This window comes from Suillus clintonianus (genome assembly GCF_016758775.1).
Source record: "Suillus clintonianus strain FC179 chromosome Unknown DEU56scaffold_159, whole genome shotgun sequence".
NCBI lineage: Eukaryota > Fungi > Basidiomycota > Agaricomycetes > Boletales > Suillaceae > Suillus > Suillus clintonianus.
The window spans coordinates 13,519-33,754 of NW_024539383.1; the positions used below are offsets into that span (position 1 = coordinate 13,519).

The 20,236-nt window shown below is 49.4% G+C and overlaps 8 protein-coding genes across 8 annotated transcripts; 3 read left to right on the top strand and 5 right to left on the bottom strand.

The window, feature by feature from the left end:
- Positions 1-2,016: 2,016 nt before the first annotated feature.
- Positions 2,017-3,218, bottom strand: DEU56DRAFT_840165 (uncharacterized protein). Its single transcript, XM_041354938.1, has 2 exons — positions 2,135-3,218; positions 2,017-2,081 (listed from the first exon to the last, which is right to left on the bottom strand). The coding sequence occupies exon 1, from the start codon at positions 3,111-3,113 to the stop codon at positions 2,439-2,441; it is 675 nt and encodes a 224-aa protein (XP_041201791.1). The 5' UTR covers positions 3,114-3,218; the 3' UTR covers positions 2,017-2,081; positions 2,135-2,438.
- Positions 3,219-3,316: 98 nt separating this feature from the next.
- Positions 3,317-5,143, top strand: DEU56DRAFT_840178 (P-loop containing nucleoside triphosphate hydrolase protein). Its single transcript, XM_041354939.1, has 2 exons — positions 3,317-3,664; positions 3,723-5,143. Exons 1-2 carry the CDS (start codon positions 3,368-3,370, stop codon positions 4,686-4,688), a joined length of 1,263 nt encoding a protein of 420 aa, XP_041201792.1. The 5' UTR covers positions 3,317-3,367; the 3' UTR covers positions 4,689-5,143.
- On the bottom strand, positions 4,738-6,238 carry DEU56DRAFT_919219 (uncharacterized protein; the record flags this gene model as incomplete). Its single annotated transcript, XM_041358239.1, has 3 exons — positions 4,738-4,819; positions 4,882-5,330; positions 5,384-6,238. The coding sequence occupies 3 exons, from the start codon at positions 6,236-6,238 to the stop codon at positions 4,738-4,740; spliced, it is 1,386 nt and encodes a 461-aa protein (XP_041201793.1).
- Positions 6,239-6,678: 440 nt separating this feature from the next.
- DEU56DRAFT_165744 (uncharacterized protein) lies at positions 6,679-7,803 on the top strand. Its single transcript, XM_041344853.1, has 2 exons — positions 6,679-6,815; positions 6,875-7,803. Exons 1-2 carry the CDS (start codon positions 6,783-6,785, stop codon positions 7,616-7,618), a joined length of 777 nt encoding a protein of 258 aa, XP_041201794.1. The 5' UTR covers positions 6,679-6,782; the 3' UTR covers positions 7,619-7,803.
- Positions 7,804-10,688: 2,885 nt separating this feature from the next.
- Positions 10,689-14,013, top strand: DEU56DRAFT_840185 (sphingomyelin phosphodiesterase). Its single transcript, XM_041354940.1, has 21 exons — positions 10,689-10,995; positions 11,045-11,092; positions 11,149-11,460; positions 11,515-11,680; positions 11,736-11,856; positions 11,904-12,038; positions 12,088-12,109; positions 12,161-12,297; positions 12,348-12,490; positions 12,541-12,547; positions 12,606-12,709; positions 12,758-12,826; positions 12,880-12,889; positions 12,943-12,974; positions 13,025-13,062; positions 13,119-13,178; positions 13,230-13,298; positions 13,350-13,375; positions 13,436-13,596; positions 13,647-13,675; positions 13,726-14,013. The coding sequence occupies exons 1-21, from the start codon at positions 10,780-10,782 to the stop codon at positions 13,870-13,872; spliced, it is 2,052 nt and encodes a 683-aa protein (XP_041201795.1). The 5' UTR covers positions 10,689-10,779; the 3' UTR covers positions 13,873-14,013.
- A 191-nt stretch (positions 14,014-14,204) lies between these two features.
- Positions 14,205-15,312, bottom strand: DEU56DRAFT_748331 (uncharacterized protein; the record flags this gene model as incomplete). The annotated part of the gene is made up of 4 exons (XM_041349348.1): positions 14,205-14,409; positions 14,461-14,535; positions 14,591-14,800; positions 14,852-15,312. The coding sequence occupies 4 exons, from the start codon at positions 15,310-15,312 to the stop codon at positions 14,205-14,207; spliced, it is 951 nt and encodes a 316-aa protein (XP_041201796.1).
- DEU56DRAFT_165866 (uncharacterized protein) lies at positions 15,295-16,306 on the bottom strand. Its single transcript, XM_041344854.1, has one exon. It carries the CDS (start codon positions 16,153-16,155, stop codon positions 15,448-15,450), a length of 708 nt encoding a protein of 235 aa, XP_041201797.1. The 5' UTR covers positions 16,156-16,306; the 3' UTR covers positions 15,295-15,447.
- Positions 16,228-17,003, bottom strand: DEU56DRAFT_706107 (uncharacterized protein; the record flags this gene model as incomplete). The annotated part of the gene is made up of 4 exons (XM_041347411.1): positions 16,228-16,684; positions 16,744-16,793; positions 16,851-16,886; positions 16,935-17,003. Coding segments are annotated over 4 exons (612 nt in total), but the record flags the coding sequence as incomplete, so codon positions are not given.
- Positions 17,004-20,236: the final 3,233 nt, after the last annotated feature.

Below are 20,236 nucleotides of genomic sequence, written 5' to 3' on the forward strand. Positions count from 1 at the left end.
ATGCAATCCTCACAGAAAATTCTCAAAGTACGCTTTCATGCTTGTTGGTTGGCACAATCCCTAACTTTAGTCCTGCAGAAGACCATCCAAGGCCCGAAGCCTCGCCCACAACGCGCTGGCATCCCACCTAGGTTCTTCGCTGATGTTAGTCATAGTCCATATGACACACTAGTTCTAATGCACAACTCATCATCCTTCTGCAGTTTGATACACGTTCCCCACCTGGACACAACAGCCGCACCGCTACAATCACGCGCCATGCCGAAGGCTCACGAGTGAAGAACATGATGATCCGTCTCTTTTCTCGCTCCTCCGCTCCTCAGGGTGATATTCCCCTCCCCAGCAAAATCCCCGCTGTGGATGTCTTCGCAACCCGAGGCAAATATGTAAGTTTTCTGAGTTGTGGCAATCCATGATCCTGTTTTGACGTCATCCCCCCAGCGGACCGCTAATGCCATCAGCGGGAAAAGGCATGTAGTGCAGCGACCACGTCCCCCTCCCCAGCAAGCCCACACTTCCAGCATTGGTGTAACGAACGCTGATGCTTCAAGCAGCAACACACCCCCATTGGGCACATCCGATGCGACCGAGGGAACTACCCCAGCAACCTTGCAGACTGGAAGCACCGGTGCTTCTGCTGCAACGAACAGACCCCCTTCCCCGCTGGACGTTGAACACGTTCCAGACATTAGCTGCTTTGTGCTTCTAGCAAGGTGCTTCCCGTGTATTTCGCGCACTCAACAAACAAGTACTGCTTCTTCCCGCACCCGCTAAAAGGTCCCTTCACAGCCTTTTCTTTGAAATGGAGATTACTACTGCATGAAGTTGAAGATGCTTATGTTGCTCTTGATAGACGCCTGCCACATACGTAGCATTCATTGAAGTTCAGACCCCAGTCATGACTTTCTCATCGGATGGTCAACCTAGTATATTAACAAGTCATCTATAGGCTGGCGCGAAGTACAAAAACATGGTGTATTGCATATCCTGATTTATTCCTAGCATAAGCATCAAGTACTTAAAGTCAATCACCGTGTACGCGGACCGCGATGCAGACAGACGGATGTACCGTAGCATTCGCACACGCAACGAGAAGGCTGTCGCACGATAACCACCAGCTCGCTGTGAAGAAAAGGGATGTCCTGAAGATACTGACAGGCTGCCAAGATGCGACAAGAAGTGCAAGGGAGCTAGACAGCTTAGCAGACCGTGGCGTCACCGACCACGGACCAGTCCCACGGGCCAGGTGAAATTGACGCGGTCCTGCCGCGCCTGCCGCGGTCGTGACGCGCCTGTGACGCGGCATATGTGACGCGGCACGCTCATGTTCAAACAACATCTTATGTCGCTCGAACTGAATTCCAACAAGTTCCAAGCACTTTGAATATCCTCTTTAATGATCAGCATGTGAGTGTCCGTCTGCGTACAGGCCCTAGACTGTGTTATTCACTTCTCACCATATTTACAGCGCTTCTCTACTAGTGTCACACAGTGCCATCTTAGTACCATAATTCGTCTTGTATCGTCTCTAATTCATTGACCTAATGTTGGTTTACATCAGACACAGTGAGATCAAGTGTTGTCTCGCTAAGTGTCAAGCCTCAACCTCACATTGTCAAGTCTCGCTACTAGTAAGTGTCAAGCCTCGACCTCACCTTGTCAAGTCTAATACAGTCTCTATACTCACGTACTACCATGTTAAGCCCCGACCATGTCATCTCAAGCCTCGTTCAGGCTGGGTCAAGCACTGCTCATACAACGACAGGTTTTCCCAATCATCTTCACTCATGTCAACCTTCACTCTTACCTGTGCCGCGTCAACGCCCATTTCATGCCGCGTCAACCATAGCCCATGCCGCGTCAGTGCCGCGTCAACCATAGCAGTGCCGCGTCAATGCCTCGTCAACACTCATCCATGCCGCGTCACATCCGCGTCACGCCGCGTCGAAACTCATACATGCCGCGTCACACCTATCATGCCGCGTCAACACCTGTCATGCCGCGTCAACCCTTCACCATAGGCAATCAAGACTATTCTGCGCCGGGCATTGGGAACCTCATTCCCTGCTATGACCGCACAGGTGCGCTGTTCGACTAACGCTCTATGAAATCCTGAAGTTGATAAGTATAGTAGGTAATCTAATAGCCTTTCTTCCAGCCTCTCCACCAACGGGTCCCATCACACATAGAACTGGTGCTGCTGCACTCTCCGCCTCGAATGCTTCATCCCTCCCTCGACCCATGAGACACCATTCACAGGAGCTATTCGATCTTCCCCAAGGCTCAAAATCTAACCCACGCCGACCTGCGCGAAGTCCTAGTCCTCGAGCAATTCAACGTCGTGGTCCAGATCGTCCATCCAACTCTCAACGTCCCAAATCTGGCCCAGGTGACCAACTTCACTCGGCCGCGTCAAGGTTCGTTCGTCATTTGTTGCATTAGTGCCGCGTCAATGGTGCGTCAGGTCGCGTCAATTGCGCGTCACGCCGCGTCACAGCCGCGTCACGACCGCGGCAGGCGCGGCAGGACCGCGTCAAAATAGCCACGCCCCAGTCCCACTTACCAGCTTGCGCAGCCGTACATAGTACGCGCATAGAATCTGCGACGGCGGAATAGCTCGCGTCATTTAGAACGCAGTCAAGCCTGACTCGGATTATGTCCCTGCACACCTGCTCTTCACGTCGTCGGTTTCTGTCGTGCCATCCTGACTCTTGTAGTCGTACCCGCTCGTGCTGGCCGCGCCAGAAGCACCAGAAGCAAAACGAGCAGGGATCATAAAAAAACGAGCTGCAGGATTCGGAGCTGGGTGAAACAAACAAAGGAGGTGGCAGATCGCTGTCAAAGAGGTGTCTGGAGGCTCCTGAAATATGCGATGAAAAGAGAAAATGACGATTTTTCCAGAGCTGCATGCTTTGTAGTGAGACAGGCCACGACGCACGAAAGAGTTGCTCAGCCTCTGCTGAAGACCGAACATCGATTCCTTTCTTGAACTCTTTCAGCAAGGCAATTGCGAGTGTTGCATGAGATTGACTGTGATAATGCATGTAGCACAACATTATTGTGTATCTGGCTGCCTGGTCGCATTCTGGCAAGAAAGATCTAGCATAAGTCATATATGATGGTGGGCTTTGTTGAGCCAAGACGAGGCTTGATGCTTTGCGAAAAACTTAATTGTTACGTACTCCACTAGTCTGCATCTGTTGGCGCCATCGATACCGTAGTACACTCGATTTCCTGTTTTAGACACGTCGCTTCGCAAATGTCAAACAAATCAAACTCAGTGCGACCATGCCGAACAGCCGAAACATGTCAGATAGCCTGTAGATTTGAACATAGTGTAAGACTTAATCTATTCTATGACCGTGATATGGGGGCATTTGTCTTCTGTTCAGATGAAGGACGTGCTCTCTGTCGGAAACTACTCCAAGAGACTATGCCATTTGACACTCATGACTACCAGCTCGAAGTCATAACGCACATGCTGGATGGCGAGGATGTCCTATGCACGACGGCTACAGGATCCGGGAAGACAGACGCCTTTATTCGACTCATGCACGTCATTATAGCGCTGTCCAAAAACCCATCACTCGCACCTGGCAAAAACTTCCCCCCTGATCCTGCAATGCTTGCAATATGCCCGACAAAAGCACTTGAGTATGACTTGGTACGTTTCTGCACAGTGATTTATGTCCGTCGAGAATCAATGTTAATGCAATCAATAGGCGGAAAAAATGACCCAAGCTAAACTCACGAACGTCGTCATTAACCAAGACACTGTCGCTGCAGCACGCAAAGCAAGCAACGATAATTCCAGCCTATTCAAAAAGGTCTGTGAAGGGACTGCGATTATTCTGCTGTCTCCAGAGCAGCTCGAATCATCGGGTTTCCGGTCAGTTGTGGATAACAAGGCATTTGCGGCACGCTTATGTGTCATGGTTGTTGACGAGGCTCACCTTATTGACCTCTGGGGTTTATCTATCCGGCCATCATACAAAAAGATAGGCTGGATGCGCTCTCGTGCAGGACGGCACATTCCGGTGCTTGCTGTAACTGCCACGCTGCAAAAAAAATCAGAGGCAGAGGTCCTTGGATTCTTGGGCTTTCGTAGGGGACATTACCATGTCGTACGGCGGTCAAATTTGAGGAGTGATGTACGCATTATCTTCCGCATAGCCAAGTCGGGCATCAGTGGAACTCAGTTCCCAGAGCTCCGGTGGATCCTCGATTGCACCAATAACTCTCTCATCTTCGTACCTACTGTCCATATGGCATTCCGTGTGCACGCCTACCTGCTTGAACAGGCCACAAAGACACCAGGCAGGCACGAGTACATCTGTCTGTACAACTCAGCCAACTTCACCAACCATAACAACAAAACATTGGATTACTTACGTGACGACTCATCCGCAACCCCTCGCATCATCGTTTCGACTGCAGCCCTCACCAACGGAGTCGACCCTCCAAATATTGGATGTGTCGTTGTCTTCCCTCAACCTGCTACAAGTGACGAGTTGCTTCAGAACTTTGGGCGAGCCAATCGCAAACGAAACTTTGCAGATGCGCGAGGCATTGTTTATGTGTCGAAGGATGCTGTTCAGACAGCAAAGCGAATAGTCAGCCAAGGCAACACCACTGAAACAACAAAAGATACCATGCAAACAAAAGATACCATGCAGGGCATCCTTTAACTCCGTCGTCACAGTTTCGTTCTTGCTGCTGGTTGCGAGTGGGTGGATTTTATTGGGTCGAATGGGAAGCTGGAGTTTGGCACCTCGTGTGCGGAAGAGTATGGAGACATGTTCCTGGTACGACGAGAACTCTGGAACATATTTCGTGAGCACCTGGAGCCAGTGGAGTGTGAGCACGGTGTCGAGGTGAGACTGGTCAATGGCATCAAGATAGTCTTCCACTTTAGCAGACGTTCGCTTGTTCTCGTCCAAGAGACGGCTCTTGGCGGACATGTCAAAGGCGAGAATGTCAATATCCTCCAATTCAATGTAGGTACCAGCGAGACCAATGTTCATGGTGTTAGAGCGACCGATACGAGAATCACGCTGCCTTAGGTAATTCTGGACGTTGTCGATCACAAGAACACCTCGTTTTGTCAAATGTTGACCGAGCAAGCGGGTTTCATCAGCTTCTCGAACAGAAAGCATCTGAAGCGCTCTATAAATGGCACTATATGACGGAGAGGTGCCAATGCGGCTGTTGTACACGAAAAGATCGTACGGAATGGATAATGCAAATTCATGGATTCCACGGGCCATTGGCAGGGCCTGGGCATGAGTAGAATGACAGAATGCTAGGGAAGACAGTGCATGTGTACAAACCTGCAGCACGAAAATCAGTATGCCTCACGATGGTGAAACTGTTTGAAACTCACGAGTCGGACAGGGCGAATACGACGCTGAGTGTCTTTGCCTCGGCGCTTGCGTTGCGGGCCAGTAGCAATGGCTTCTAGAAGTGCCATTGCAAGGGGTTGTTCCTTGCGAAGTGTCTCTTCAATTTTGGTAACGGTCATGCTCCCAACGTCATCCCAGTCTGAAGATTGACGAGATTCCGAGGGGGCGAATGAGACGTGAAGGCCGTTTCCGGGCCTGACAGCGTGCTTGATGTCTGCGACAAGCTTTTGCTTCACAGTCTGAGCTGCAAACGAGGAGAGTGCGGGACGGACTCCTTTGAGATCAGTATAGGGAGGAGTTGTCACGAACATTAAATTGAGTTCGGGGTCGTTGTCGCTAAGGATGCCATCTGGCGAGTGAAACCACGCGTGAACAATGTCGGCAGGAGTATACTTGGTGCGACCACGAAGGAAATGCTGGACATAAGCAGCATGCGAAGACGTTCGAGAAGTGGATTTATCCCCCTTTACAGGAGGGCGAAAGGCATGGTATAGGAACTCCGCAAGCGTCCAGTTTACGTGCTCGATTGCACAGAGTATATAGGCGAGCTTGCTGCCATTGGTTTCGGGGACACTGGTTGCATTTGTGCGTGCCTTCTTCGCACTCGATGAGTGGAGAATGAATTGAGGAACAGAGTTTTCGTCGGACGGCAACGACCTTTTGAGTGGGGTGGGTGTCTGTGGTGCGGCAACACGTGAAGGGGAAGGGAAGTGGTAGGGATTGGCTGGTGCAGACCTAGGGTATGATTCAGGTGTAGACGGTACTAGAAATTGAAGTGAGCTAGTCTGTCGGTTGATGCGAGCACTCTTCGTAAGTGGAGTGGTACAGCTGGCCATAATAAAACAGACCTCGCTGCAGATTCAACGATAATTAATGTAATCTTGAGACGCGACGCGACGCGACTGGGACACGCTGAAAGGCAATTTGCAATATAATCAGTCTCCGCTCTGACAGTCGTTGCCGAACAATCCGGCAAGTTTTTTTGCATACCAAATAAGGCAACCCAAGTGTACTACGGTATCGATGGCGCCAACGAAAGCAGACCATAATCAAGAAGGAACGACTGTCTTCCTTCTATATGGTCTGGCTAGGGGAGACTAGTACTCCACGCACTTTACGGTAACTTGGCAAGTTGGACTAGAGTTCTTTGCACTCGATACTACGACAGTACTTACTGCAATCAACATTGTAGTAACTCTCTTCGCAGCTCTGACTACTAATTATTCAAGATCTGCATTATAACTTTCATGATATCCAAGCAGCCAACAAGTCTGTTTTACTGGCTGGCATAGTACCGGTTGGACAGTTGGTCACCGGCATGAGCGCACGTGAACACGAAAATGCGGGTTCTCGGCGCCCGAGGACGAACGTGGGTCAACAATGAATGATCGTCTCTCTGGGGTCGGTGTCCAGGTGCGCACCACGTAGCACAATGTTCAAGGCACTTCACATTCAAGTAACGCTATTCACAGAAATACTGCCAGCGACTCGTCGATCACAGCTTGATATCCTTCTCACACGCAAAAGCACTCGAAGACTCGGTCATCTCACCATCCACGCCAGACTATCCTCGTTGTCCGATCTGCTCACATCGTCTCGCTGCGTGCCCTGGTTGTTCTAGTGTCACCTGCGGTAACAGTTGGTGTACAGCTGCCAACCTCGTTAAATGTCTGTCTTCATGTCGTTCGTGCTTTTCAACCGTTGCGATGAAGAAGTGCAACGAGCACGACTGTCAGTCTCGTGCACATTTTAATGGTGGTACAATCTGTCCCGATTGCGTCAGACCCTTGGACGGTCACATAGTCTGCTCCTGCGGAGAGATCTGGGTTTGTGGCGCGTGTGCCACTCAGAAGAAAATTCTGAACAAATGTGGACGCTGTCCAAAATGTCAGAATTTTTTTTGTTTCTTCAGGTGCAGATACATCGATGCATGCGCAGACTGCCACAAGCTGACGCTATGCAACGACTGCGTGGAAGAAGACATTTCTGACGTGGAAGGGATTTCAACCGCAAAGAAGGGCACATCCCTCGTGGCGACGTGCGAAGAATGCCAGAGCAAAATTTGCGCGGACTGCTTGGAGCGTGAATCCTGTTGTGAATCTTGTGAAAGTGTTCATTGCCAGGATTGCACGGACAATGACGAGTGTTCAGATTGTGGGGCTCTCATCTGCCTGACCTGCCAGACGGAAGCTGGGTGTCAGCAGTGTGACTCCTGAGGTATGTCGATTTTCAAACGACGGATTTTGGTTATCATTGACATATTACTCCATTAAAAAGCTAGGAATTATGCACCACACAATGAGGGCAACCGATACCCAAAAACAATATCTTCTTCGAGGAACACGGGAATGGAAAGGCAAATGTAGGAGTCGTAGTCGACGGGAAGAGACTCTTGTTTGTATAGGTATTTTAGACGGTTTGTTTGCCCGTCGTGATTCTGAATCAGCGTATGCTTATAAGCGTTATCACAGACACCGGAACAATTGATATATCAATATGATATCCTACGATACATGCACCACCCTGGCGTCCATGTTCTGAACAGAAGCCATGTATGTATCTGATGCTTACACTATAGTATTATAATTCTCCACCACGCTGAAAAATTTGAGGCGAAAGAACAAATCACAAAGCTCGTCAATGAGACTCCGAATGATCCGGCACCAATGCTCAAGGATTCAGGGAACCTTCCAAGCGAATCGCGTAACACAGACATGTGCTTGGACCAAACCACGACATGGCGGCTGTGATATTTGGCCATTATACGCTACGCTCAAAGGAAAAATAGAGCAACACAATCAAAGTATAACGATGCAAGAAAACAAAGAAGTTAGCAACATAGTCAGGCACACTATCGAAGGTGGCGTGGTAACAGGAGTGGATCGTGCTTAAAGTCGTCTCTTGTGCTCCCCCGGGACAACCTGTAGCGCCGCACAGCTCGAGCACTCAGTACACGTGAACGGCGAACACGCGAACACAAGTCAAAGACGAAAACCTCGCACTGGCGCCCTCTTCCTTGTAGGACGGTCAGATTCAATATGAGCAGTGTCTCTTCATATGAAAATGGTGTCCGGGTGCGCACAACCTAGCATTCAAGGCCCATCACATCATGACACTATTTTGCAGGAATTTTACCAGCGACTCGTTGATCACAATTTGATACCCCAGTCACAAGCAAGTCAAGAACTCAATTCACTACTATCCACGTCATACAGGGATCCTCGTTGCCCGATGTGTTCGTCACGTCTCATCGCATGCCATGATTGTTTTATCATCACCTGCGGTAACAATCGTGATCGCTGCAAATCCGATAAGGATCAGCTGCAGTGTGTAGGTGCCGTCCTCGTCCCTGTGGTATGGTGCCACCGGCAGCACATTCCTGTCTACTGCGCTACATGCTTCGCAGATAAGCACTCGAATTCGCAAATACAATGTTCCCACTGCCGGGGCTGGCATTGCACAGAGTGCACGATGGTGTGCATTGGACTACACAACCCCTCGGATAAACTTACCCAGGCGCATGCTCCCAAAATTCTCTCATGTCGTACTTGCTTTCACTCATCCTCTGTCCAGTTCTGGGATATTTGCGATGAAGGTGACTGCTGGTCTAAGTCACCTTCTTATTACAGCGTCATTTGTCCTGATTGCATCGGATTGATGGGGACTCGGAGTCCCATAGCCTGCCTCTGCACAGAGGTATGGGTTTGTGGCATGTGTGCTCCAAAATCAATTCTGGAGAGCGGCGGACGCTGTCCAGGATGTCAGGCATTTTATTGTTTCATTGGCCGTTGCAAATACATCAGCACATGTATTGACTGCAAGAGGGCAACACTATGCCGTGATTGCATGGAAGAAGACGGGGGGTCAATCACAAACAAAGGCGTGACCCTCGTAGCGAAGTGCAAAGACTGCTGCGGCAAAATCTGCGCAGACTGCCTTGACGAGCATGATAAATCCTGTAGTGAAAAAATTTGTAACCGTGTTCATTGCTAGAATTGCGTGGACCATGAATAATGTTCGGATTATGAGGTGTTTATGTGAACGGCTTGCTTGGATGCTAGATGTCAGAATTGTGAGGTGAGTCGAATTTCCGAGTCGAAGAACGAACTTTAGTCGTCATTGACATACATATTTCAGGACGAAGAGCTACTAATTGAAGGATATTGTGTATGATGAGCGCAACCAATTCCCAACTAAGAATATTTAGGCGACATTATAAGTCAGGAGTCCAGAAGATGAAAGGGCGGGCCAAGATACTGTACAAATCATTGTCCGTATACGCTAGACGAAATTTCAAATATCCCCAGTGTCTGATGTATTCACGTTGTGAATGTTTAACGTGAATATCATGATCCTATTCTCCATCACACTACTGCGCCGAATGGCTGTCCATGGAAATCAATCGCAACACGAGTGAGTAAGAGCTCCCTTTCTGAGGAAACCCCACGGAAAAAGTGATGCGAGGGCACGGCACGACACGGATCAATCTTTTATGCTCTGCGTATGCTATCTGCAGATTCAAGTGGCTCAAGCCTCCAGGAAATCGCAGTTCCGCGGGTGGGAGGAGATCTGCCGAGTTCGTGAAGCCCTTCTGTCTTATTTCATACATGACATTTGTTTCTCGGTTTTGACCAGGTTTTCTGACAACTCCTATAACGAATACGATTTTCAAGGCAGATGCAGCAGGCGGTGCACGAGACTTGAAGCGCTCAGGTAGTCGTACAATGTGATATCGGCTGCAAGACAAGCTGTTGAACTCATATGACCCAGTAATGATGCACGACTGACCTGTTGTAGCCTGTAGGAGCCGCCTCAAGCGTGCCTTGCTTCTCCTGGCCATAGATCACAGGTGGACGCCGAGGACACCGAACAATAAGGCGATGTCTTCCCCGGGATCTTGCTGAGGTCGGTGTTGGGCGAGAAGCAGGCGACCTCATTATTACGGCTTTGGGCGCCAAGGAAGACTAAGCCTGACAGATGCCGCGCCGCGATTCTTCGTTTCCTGTTCAGCTCATCGCAGACGTTCACTAGGCTTTCTTATCTCCAGTGCTACGACCTGAGCAGGATCAAAGCAGGATAGACTGGCAGTACGGAAAAGAAAAAGTATATGCTGATACGTCCTCGAATTAGGTTTCGATTCTTCCTGATTTAGCACTACGCAACCGACCAACGTGGCGTTCGTACGTTCGTGGCAACCAATATCCGAGCGGGGCTAAACCTAGCTAGGGACATAACGGTCATCTGATCACTAGCTTCATCATTTTTAGCGCCTTATAATGAAAACTTGGCGGGATTTCGTCGGACGTCCTACTTGTGCGCGAAGCCCTCCGACTCGTGCAGTTCGTTTTCCTGGGTGAAAAGCTTCACGAGGCTAGGAATGTCTGTTAAAATCAGGTATTTATTAGGTTTAGCCACTTTGGCTTGCAGTGGATCTGTCCTGGCTGCACCGGATACAAGTACCACTAGTACTAGTACTGTTCCCTCTGCATATACGGTCCCAGGAGCATTCCCAACCTCTCTCTACTCTCATTACTACAATGATCCAACGGCCACCTCTGCGCAGCCTCAGCCAGTCATTTCAGATCCTGTTACGGTAAATCTCTATACAAGTGTCACATAACTGAAAGTAACTCGTTCTTCAGCATGAAATCTTTCCACTTTCCCTGACAGACCCGGATAACATTCCCCAGGTAATCTCGGTGTGCGCTGCATCGGTTTAATCGTATTGATATTCTGGCTTTGACAGTATGACACCGCGAATCCCCAACTGCTTCCGCCCAAGGCATCCTCCCAAAAGCTTCTTCAACAAGCAGTAGCGCAGATCAAGTCTATTGCAGCGAATCCAATGTTTAGTAAATGTGCACAGTGCCAAGCCTCCTTAGAAGTGGCCAAGTTTCTTGCTCTCGCAGCTCCTGAACAAGGGACTAATCTGGCTCTGACGCTTTGCGAGTACTTCAATTATTCATCCTCATGCGAGAAAAATTATGGACCCCTCGTCACGGGACCGATTCTTACTCAAGTTCTATCTTTCGCTGATGTCGGAGGATATGACGGACAGGTAAACCAGTCGCCTGAAAAGGAATAATGTTTTGTGCCTCATGATGTTTCCCAGTCGATTTGCTCTCAGTTCCTTGGTTTATGTCCAGCACCTGTGGCAACGACTCTCAATCTCACTGGCTGGTTTGCCAAGCCAAAGCCCAACCCCCTTCCCCCTCCGAAGCAGCCCAGTGGCCAATTGCTGAAAGTCCTGCATATTTCGGACCTACATATTGATCCCCGTGCGTGGCATCTGCATGTATGCATCGTTCACATCAACTGACCTTCCTTTGCCAGGTTACGCGAACGGTGCAGAAGCAAATTGCACCAGTGGTTTGTGTTGCCGCGAGTCTGCTTACAATTCCCTCAGCCCTCAGACACCTCTTCTTCCTGCACCACGATACGGCTCGTTCCACTGGTTAGAGCTTGCTTTTACTGGAAGAATACAGTCTGATGTCCTTTTAGCGATTCTCCGTATTCATTGATCACGTCCGTGCTGGAGGCCATTCCACAGTTGACCGGAACTGAATCAACTGGCTTCGACTTTACTATGTTCACTGGCGATATGTTGGCGCATGACCCAGAAAACCAGCAGTCTAGGTACGCGTTTCGTACTTACTCCTGATTTCTTCTCTCACTTCCCTCCAAGGGCTTACAACGAGTACTCTGAGGTAATATCTGTGTTTTGAAATCGGACCGTTATATATCAAATATCCTGGCAGGTCGTCCTCTATGATCTGTTCAAGCGCATGCTCGGACCTGGCCCTACATATGCTACACTTGGAAACCACGATACCTGTCTGCCAGATCTAGCTTCGCCTTCCTCACTAGGAGGCGCTTTAGGCACACAGTTCAGCTGGTATAGTTCCTCTCATAAGCCGCCATATTATACATTACTTCATTTATTAGGCTATACGACCACGTTACGGCGCTGTGGGAGCAGAAAGGATGGCTTCCGGAGGCTTCCGTCGAGTTTTCGCGTGCTCACTATGCAGCGTACATGGTCAAGCGTGCAGATGGCCTGAGAGTGATCAGCTTGGACACCAACTTATGTGAGGCGCAATGTTTTACTTGACACGAGCGCTAACAAACTAGTCTGCAGGGTACAGGTACGTGAATGATGATCCGGGCATAGTCGAATGCCCCATCATCTAAACTGTACAAAAGGTCCAACTACTTTAATTACATTAACTCGTCCGAACCAGACGTTTCCGGAATACTGAGGTTCCTTACGGATGAACTTCAGGATGCGGAAGATGCGGGTGACCGAGGTGCGTTGGTGGATGACACTACATTCCAATCGGTCTGACGATGCTCAGTCTGGATCATTGGCCACGTCGTCAGCGGTTGGGACGGTTCAAATTCGTTGCCGAATCCTACAAATCTCTGTGAGTTTTACCCCCTCAATAATGTCCAATTCCCTGAGCAGTTTCTGCAATAGTTTACCAGATGTAAGTACACTGAGAGCCAGAGTGATATCGACCCATGAACCTAACATGTCCAGTGTCGATCGCTTTTCCCCTCATGTTATTGCCAGTATGTTGTTTCTCCATCACGCTAGAACAAAGTTGACGAGTCACAATCAGACATCTTCTGGGGTCACACGCACGAGGACCAGCTATCCGTATGAGCCGATGCTATGTCATAGAAGGTGAACGCTAAAATATTTTCCTGGTACAGATCTTCTATGCCAATAATGGTACAAATATGAGTGCTGAGACGGCTCAGACGGTATCCTGGGTGTGTCCTTTGACTGCTTTATTGTGGTGATCGATCTAATTCGTCTTCCAGACTGGGCCGTCTGTGACGCCCCTCACCAACTTGAACTCCGGGTTCCGTGTTTATGAAGTTGACTCAGCTGTAGGTTTCCAACCAATTTCTATACTAATTTAAACTTACGCATGCACGCAGACTTTTGAAGTGATCGATGCTTATACGTCAGTTGTTTCTCCGGATTGCTATCATCAGCTGGCCTTTTGCTTACAAGCTACTTGCAGCTGGAAGAGCTCCGTCAACGATTATCCTGCGCTAGACTCGCAAACTCAATTCGGCCCTACTTTCGAGTTCGAGTATAGCACTCGTGAGGCATATGGAGGAAACATTACCTGGGGAGCAACTGACCCACTGAACGCGACCTGGTGGCATCTTGTAACTGAACGTGCGTGTGTTGATTCTTCTCTGCCACCGTCGCTATATGTGTTGTTTCAGAGATGGAAGCGGACCCGACTTTGGTGCAGGTAAGTTCGTGACTGGATGTTTTAAACTGATGAGTCTCACCTATCCTCAGAAATTCAATTTATACCAAGGAAAGGGCTCGATACTCAGTCCGCCATGCACGGGCGCATGCATTCCTGCTAGGATCTGCTACATCCGTAGTGGCTCTGCTAGCATTGCCAAGCAGAACTGCGTGTCAGGTTATGGATCAGTGCAGTAGTAGGTTATCCCAATCCTTTATATTGTCATAAACTATTTGCAAGTAGACACCTTGAAGTAGAGTCGTATAAACGTCTATAGTCAGATGTCCAATCGAATGTTATTAACATTCATATATTCAAGCACCTGCTAGTACACAAAATATAAGCATGTCACGCAATTCTCGCATGTGCGATGACAAAAAAAGATAACCCAATAGCTACGATACCAATTAAGCTGGAACTAGATAATTTTCAAAAGTGCTTTGCCAACTCCATTCACTGACCGGCGGCGGTGTGACGTCTAAGATGAACATGTTTGACTGGGAGTAGGGTTAATTCAACAGAATACGGCTCACTTCTTTGGTTTGAACTTCGACCCATACATTTTGAAAAAATCGGGGAGGCTCGTAGGTTCTTCCCCTGTGATGACCGCGAAATCAAGAGTACTGATATAGTTCGTCTTCCCCTCGCGCACAAGCGAGTAGTAGTCAAGAAGATATTGTTTCTCATAGTTGTCGACGTCAGTGTCCGAATCAAGAAGCTGTCTCGCCTCCGTGCTGAAAAATTGTCGGCTCAACAAATGCCGGGAACGTATATCGTAGGCTTACTCAGAGATATCGGCGAATCCAATGTTAACTCCCTCTTGAGAAGCCGCAGCGGCCAACTCAACTCCGTCGCACGTCCTGAGTGAAATGAGGTGATTAAGTTGAACTGTGCAATTCAAGAAGATATGCATACTCTGGTCCCGTAAGCGTGATCAACTGGTCTCGGAATCGATCACTCAAACCTTTCGGGCCCTGACTGACCAGGATATGAGCCGCGACCTTGACAACATCGCCAAGCGCGATAGGGGCGAATGAATTTTTGTCACCGATCGGCAGACGAAGCCTTCCGTTGTTTATCACGTCCTTCTCACAGAGCAAGAGGTTTTCAGCGTAATACCCAGCGCTTTGCAACAGTAAGCGACCCTTTGAAATTTAAAGGTACTGCAGCACTTACCGAATGATACAAGAGCTTGCTTTCTCCATACCCTCATTATACCGCATATGCATCAATTCAGTTTCGATCTTTGTGAATTGGCGAAGGTGGGGCTCGGTCTTTTCCTCGGCGAGGTCAGTCCCAGCTGCACTGAGCAAGACTGTGTTTTTGATTCCAGCGGCTATGATAGCCTTGAGCAAATCTCGTGAAAGCTTCAGCTTATGGGCATGTGCAGGAGGGATCATGAATATGGTGTCGACACTAGATGCCTTGAGAGATTCCACAAGCCCTGCGGGATCACTGTGTTTATGAGTGATGATTTTAGCGCCCATCTCTTCGAGATCTGTGCATTTCTCGGGATGGAGGGTGACGCAAACCAATTTCTTGATCTTCGGTTTGAACTGGTCGCTGGTAAGGAGCAGTTCGGTAACCATGTGGCCAATCTGGCCGTCAGCGGCGGTGATGCATAGTGTGCGGGACATGGTGGATTTGGTTCACAAGTTGATCCCCGACACTCCTAACGTCCCTTAGCATTCGTCATATTCTCGTCACGCAAGACAAATTCATATCATGAGGTACGAGCAGCATCGCGGAGTTTATTGACTCATATGATACTCCTATGATTTGTGAAGTACGAGGGATTCGTCATCTGAAAGATCCATGTCCATGTCGCTGTTATCTGAGTCATCCTCTGCGACGGTGGCGAGTGAAAAGTATTTAGGACGTGCAGGCGGTGGAGAAGGTGTCGGAAATGGAGGTGGAGAAGGTGGCAGTGGAGGGGGAGAGGAACGGGGTGGAGGTGGAGGTGGTTGGTTCTCATTGTGCGATTGCAGCGAAGAAAATGCCCCAGGCAATCTCCAGGGGGGAACAAGTACTTTCGCAGTGTGGGTCCCGGATACAATTTGCTCCCAAAGAGCTCTTCTTTCTGCAGTAAAGGTATTACCGGAATAAGAAGTCGCGACGGTCGATGACCCCAATGTCATTCCATTATAGACAGTAAGGTGGTGCGATGAGAAATACGTCTCTGGGTATATTGCCCACCTACGGGGTGTCGATGAGCGAGATTCGAAGTCAGAATTGGTAGACAATGTGTCATCGGTAACTGGGGTTTCGCCCCTGTCTGATTTGGGGTGGAAAGACGTTGCAAGACTTAGGTCGATCACCTCGCTGTCCCCTTCATCAATAATTATGAGGAAAGAGTCATCGGCATCCTCAAGAGCATTGTCGTGTTCTAGAGTGCGGAAATCTCCCAGAATCCTTCGGCGAACGACATCCCTTGGATCGGTATCACTTATCCATCCTACAGGATAGCCCCAATGTGACATGTTACGTAGCCATGCACACTGATGACCTGAGTCTCCATGCTGCAAGCCCAAAGCTTCGCGCAGGGTGGGACCAACAACCTTTCCAGGCTGAAAAAACTCCAACCATTCAAGTCGTTGTTTCTTCCAAGCTTCAACAACATGAAACCTGCCCGGTTCCCTCGTTTGCCCATCAGGGCGCAAAAAATTGAAGAGTTGTCGCGAAAGTGAGATGAGGGGATGATTATGCGGTTCAGGACAGGACCCAATGATGTGATCAGACGAGCCGCAGTTGAAGCAAAAGCGAGCATCAAGGAGTTGAGGGGATGGAATCTGATTCTCGCCTAGGATATTTGAGACGTGCCTGTCATAAAAGCATAACTGAGGTGACGATTCTTGCAGCCAAGCTGACCCCAAAGTATCGATGTAAAAGTTGGAGGCGGCATTGGACCCGCAAGGACTACTCTCTAGACAACTTCCTCCCGAGCTTCCAGTGCCGCATTCCGCTGCCTCATGGATTCGAGTATGGTGGAGGCGTCCCAGCGACCTTTCGCTATCTCCCTCCCATCCAGATGGAGCGCCGGAATCCAGTAAACGTATTTCTTCTTCCACTTTTCCTGGCCTTTATCCTGTATGTTGACTATTTCCAAGTCGAATTGATACTATTCGTTCAAATCAGCAACATGTATGTCGCTTTTAAGTTTTGGAGTGAGACGTACCGACTGCTTGACTTTTGCCAGCTCTAACTTTGCAACCTAGCACGAATCAGTTTGTATTATAAAGAAAAACAAGATAATACTGACGTCGCAAAGTGAACAATTTGGGCCAGTGAAGAGGATGAGGCGAGCGACTTGTGGAAGACGAGCAGCCATTGGCAGGAGAAAGTGGTATCCGGGGTCTGATGCAATTCAAAAATTACCAATTATGGTTGCGGGGAACTGCCTTGGTTCAATTGAACGGAAGCAAATATTCCTCCGTGCCACTAGTAACCGTCCGCGTCCAAGGTCATTCGATGAATCACTGGAATGACAGTTCAGGACCCTCCATGGCGCCAAAGAAGTTGGTCTCCGTCTCTATCCTTCTGCGTATTTTCTGATTTTTTGTTCTAGCGCGGCCGTGTCCGTTTTTCTCTCAAGGACGGTGTCTGTTCGCGGATTCGTGCAACTTCCTTCACAATATCAAAGTAAAGGGTCCTCTCGACCAGTCGCTTGTTGACGCGCAGCCCGTCAGGCCACGCGTGTTTTTGCCTCCAAAGACCGTTTTTAATCTGCCTTCGGTCGTGGTCAACTCTGCGAGTCCACGCTTTTCCCAACTTGTCAGCCCGGTGGATGACACTTCTCGTTATTCTGGTTTACTTTCGGTTCTTCAAGATGTAATTGGTCCAACTACCACTCACCAGAACAGTGAAACACTCGCACCTCAACCTGTTGCCATGAACGATATTTTTTTGCAGAATTCTCAAGCAGATACCACCATGGTTAATACCTCCACGGACACGTCTTTCATGGACGTTTCTACGTTAGTGGAAGATTCAAATTTATGTGATATTCAGTACTCTTCTGTTATTGAAGCGCCTCAGGATGTAGGGGAGATAGAGGAAAACCTCACATGTCGTGATATCGACTCACATGGTTATAAGGAGGCTGGGGGCATATTTCCTTCGTATGTGGTGGATGACGAGGATGGGGAAGAGGGACAAGAACAGGACCATGAAGAGGTTGGAGAAGACAAGTCACAATCCACTTCAATGACCGTCTTGCGATTCCCCACGCCGCCATTTAGGTTCTCTTCAAGTTCTATGAGTACTGCCAGCTCTGTCTTGTCGCTCCTTACACTTCCTCATGACTTGACGGAGGAGCCCTTGGACGATTCAGTACAAGAAGCGTGCAATAATCTTCTGTCTCCTGTCGAGTTGTCTGCACGCTTGCGACCCTTCTCAATGTACAACTACAATTTACTCTCAAAGCGGGAAGACTCTATCGACTCGGGCTATGCCGACAGCTGGACGGGACCGGCGCTGCTGGCGCGTTCTCCACCTCATTCCACGCGCAATAGCATTGCATTCGATTCTACTCCTTTTCGCCGTCCTTCCACATCTTCGTTACAACATAGACGCGTGTCCTATGACGTTCGCGCCGTTCGACCTTCCCCCCGCCAACCAGTGGTGGCCGAAGAGCATGACGATGACGCATCCTCGACTTTATCTATTTTGGACGCCTATGATTTTTCGTCTGATCTCGACGAGGAGCCCCTCTCCCCCACTGTGCGTCTCGCTGGGATGGTGTTAACACCTCCCTTAAGTCCTCCAACAGAATCATTATTTCCCGAACAGCCGTCCGTTGCCATTTCCGATATTGCGCCCATTCATAACAGCACCTTAGAAGCATCATCACTTCAGCGTGATACCGCGCCCGAGGATGGCACCGGACAAGTGCTTTTCGATGCTGACAGCCATCTAGAACCGTCAGTCTCCCCGCTTTCTCCGTCTACGGTTCGCCCGTCCTCTGTCAAAGGAACTTTTCCGACCCAGGAAGCAGTGCTGGTTGGCATGAAATTTTGCAGTCTTCCTCCCTCTCCACTACCCGAACCCGCTGCTTCCGACGCTGTTCATATCGTTAGCAGAGCCGATGACGTCGTTACCCCCTGCTCGGTTTCCTCATCTGTGAATGACAGTGAGTTTGTGGAGGGAGAATTGTCATCAAAGGTGTCGTTGTTATCATTAGGCCCTTTCCCGTCTGGCCGCTCGTCTCCGAATACGTCCATACTCTCCGTTGAATGCGACTGCATGGCTGACGACATGACTCAAGAGACCGTTTTCTCTCAGCCTTCTTCGCCACCGCAGAATGGTCTTGCATCCGCACAGTCCCCCATTTCGTCTATATGGGATGATGATGATATAGACGGCGTCGGATATGGGCTCCAGGAGGATCAAGTTTATGCAAGCGGCGCGAAGGAAGGCCGAGAGTCGTCCATCGCCCTCCCCGGCGAGCGACCAAGGATCTCCTGCGAACTTCTAGCCCACATTGGGCATGTCTTTTCTCTTTCCGATGACATGTCAGCCCCTGCAGGGGATGCTCTAGACCCAACCAGAAGTGGCTCAAATGCCCGAAGTAATGATCATCGTGATTCGTGGCATAATGCTCTGAATGCCGATGTCCGGCAGGCATTGCGCGAGTCTGCAATGTCTCCTGTGATGTTCTTATCTGACGATGCAGACTTCGATCACGACGAGGCCGGCGTGCGCACATCTTGGAACCCTCACTTGAATGATTTTTCCGTCAACCTTCGTCGTTGGAGTAGCGAGGACAATGCCTTGTCCGTCGAGGAGGATGGGAGTGTTAGCTCTGTTCAACGTGACGAGAGCGATGTGCTTCGTACCCAATCTAGCACTGAGGGCCTCTTGGATGACGTGATTGATTTACCAGCGACCTTGGAGCCTCCTGCTGGACAAGCTATTGCAACCCATGGCAAAAAGGCATTTCTACTTCAAGGGAAACGGGATATCCAGACAGCTGATCTTCACGACCAATCACTAGTTGACACTAGCACTGTCAATGTCTACAATTCCTCAGCTGCGACTTTTGGTTCCGTAGATTCTCCGTCGACCGTTGAATTCGTGCAAAGGAACCGAGCAATCTCGGATGCCACCGTGAAACCTGATTTACGGTCTCCGAGTGCTTTTTGTTTTCCTCCATCACCCGTAGCCTTCATCCCGGCTAGCCCCGTCGACGCTAAGTCAGACAATCATGCGGACTTCCTACAACCGCTTGACGATCAAAGCGTGGATGCACAACCCGCTGAGTTGTCAGGTATTGGGACTACTGCTGTAGAACTAGCCCTTGAGACGGGGCAATATCCGAATCTACATCCGGCATCCGTTTTCGAATCAACAGCACACGACCATGAAGATAAACATTCGCCCGTGTTAGTTAGAACGGGGCCCTCTGCGACGCATAAAGCTCCACTGAACCTCACAATACGCATTCCATCGTCCTTTGAGGCTCAGCCATCTTCGTCGTCCACCGCTCAGAGTCTACCACTCATCTTATCCCTCTCGAATGGACGCGATACGAGGCAATGGTTCTCCTCCTCCAATACAGACGGG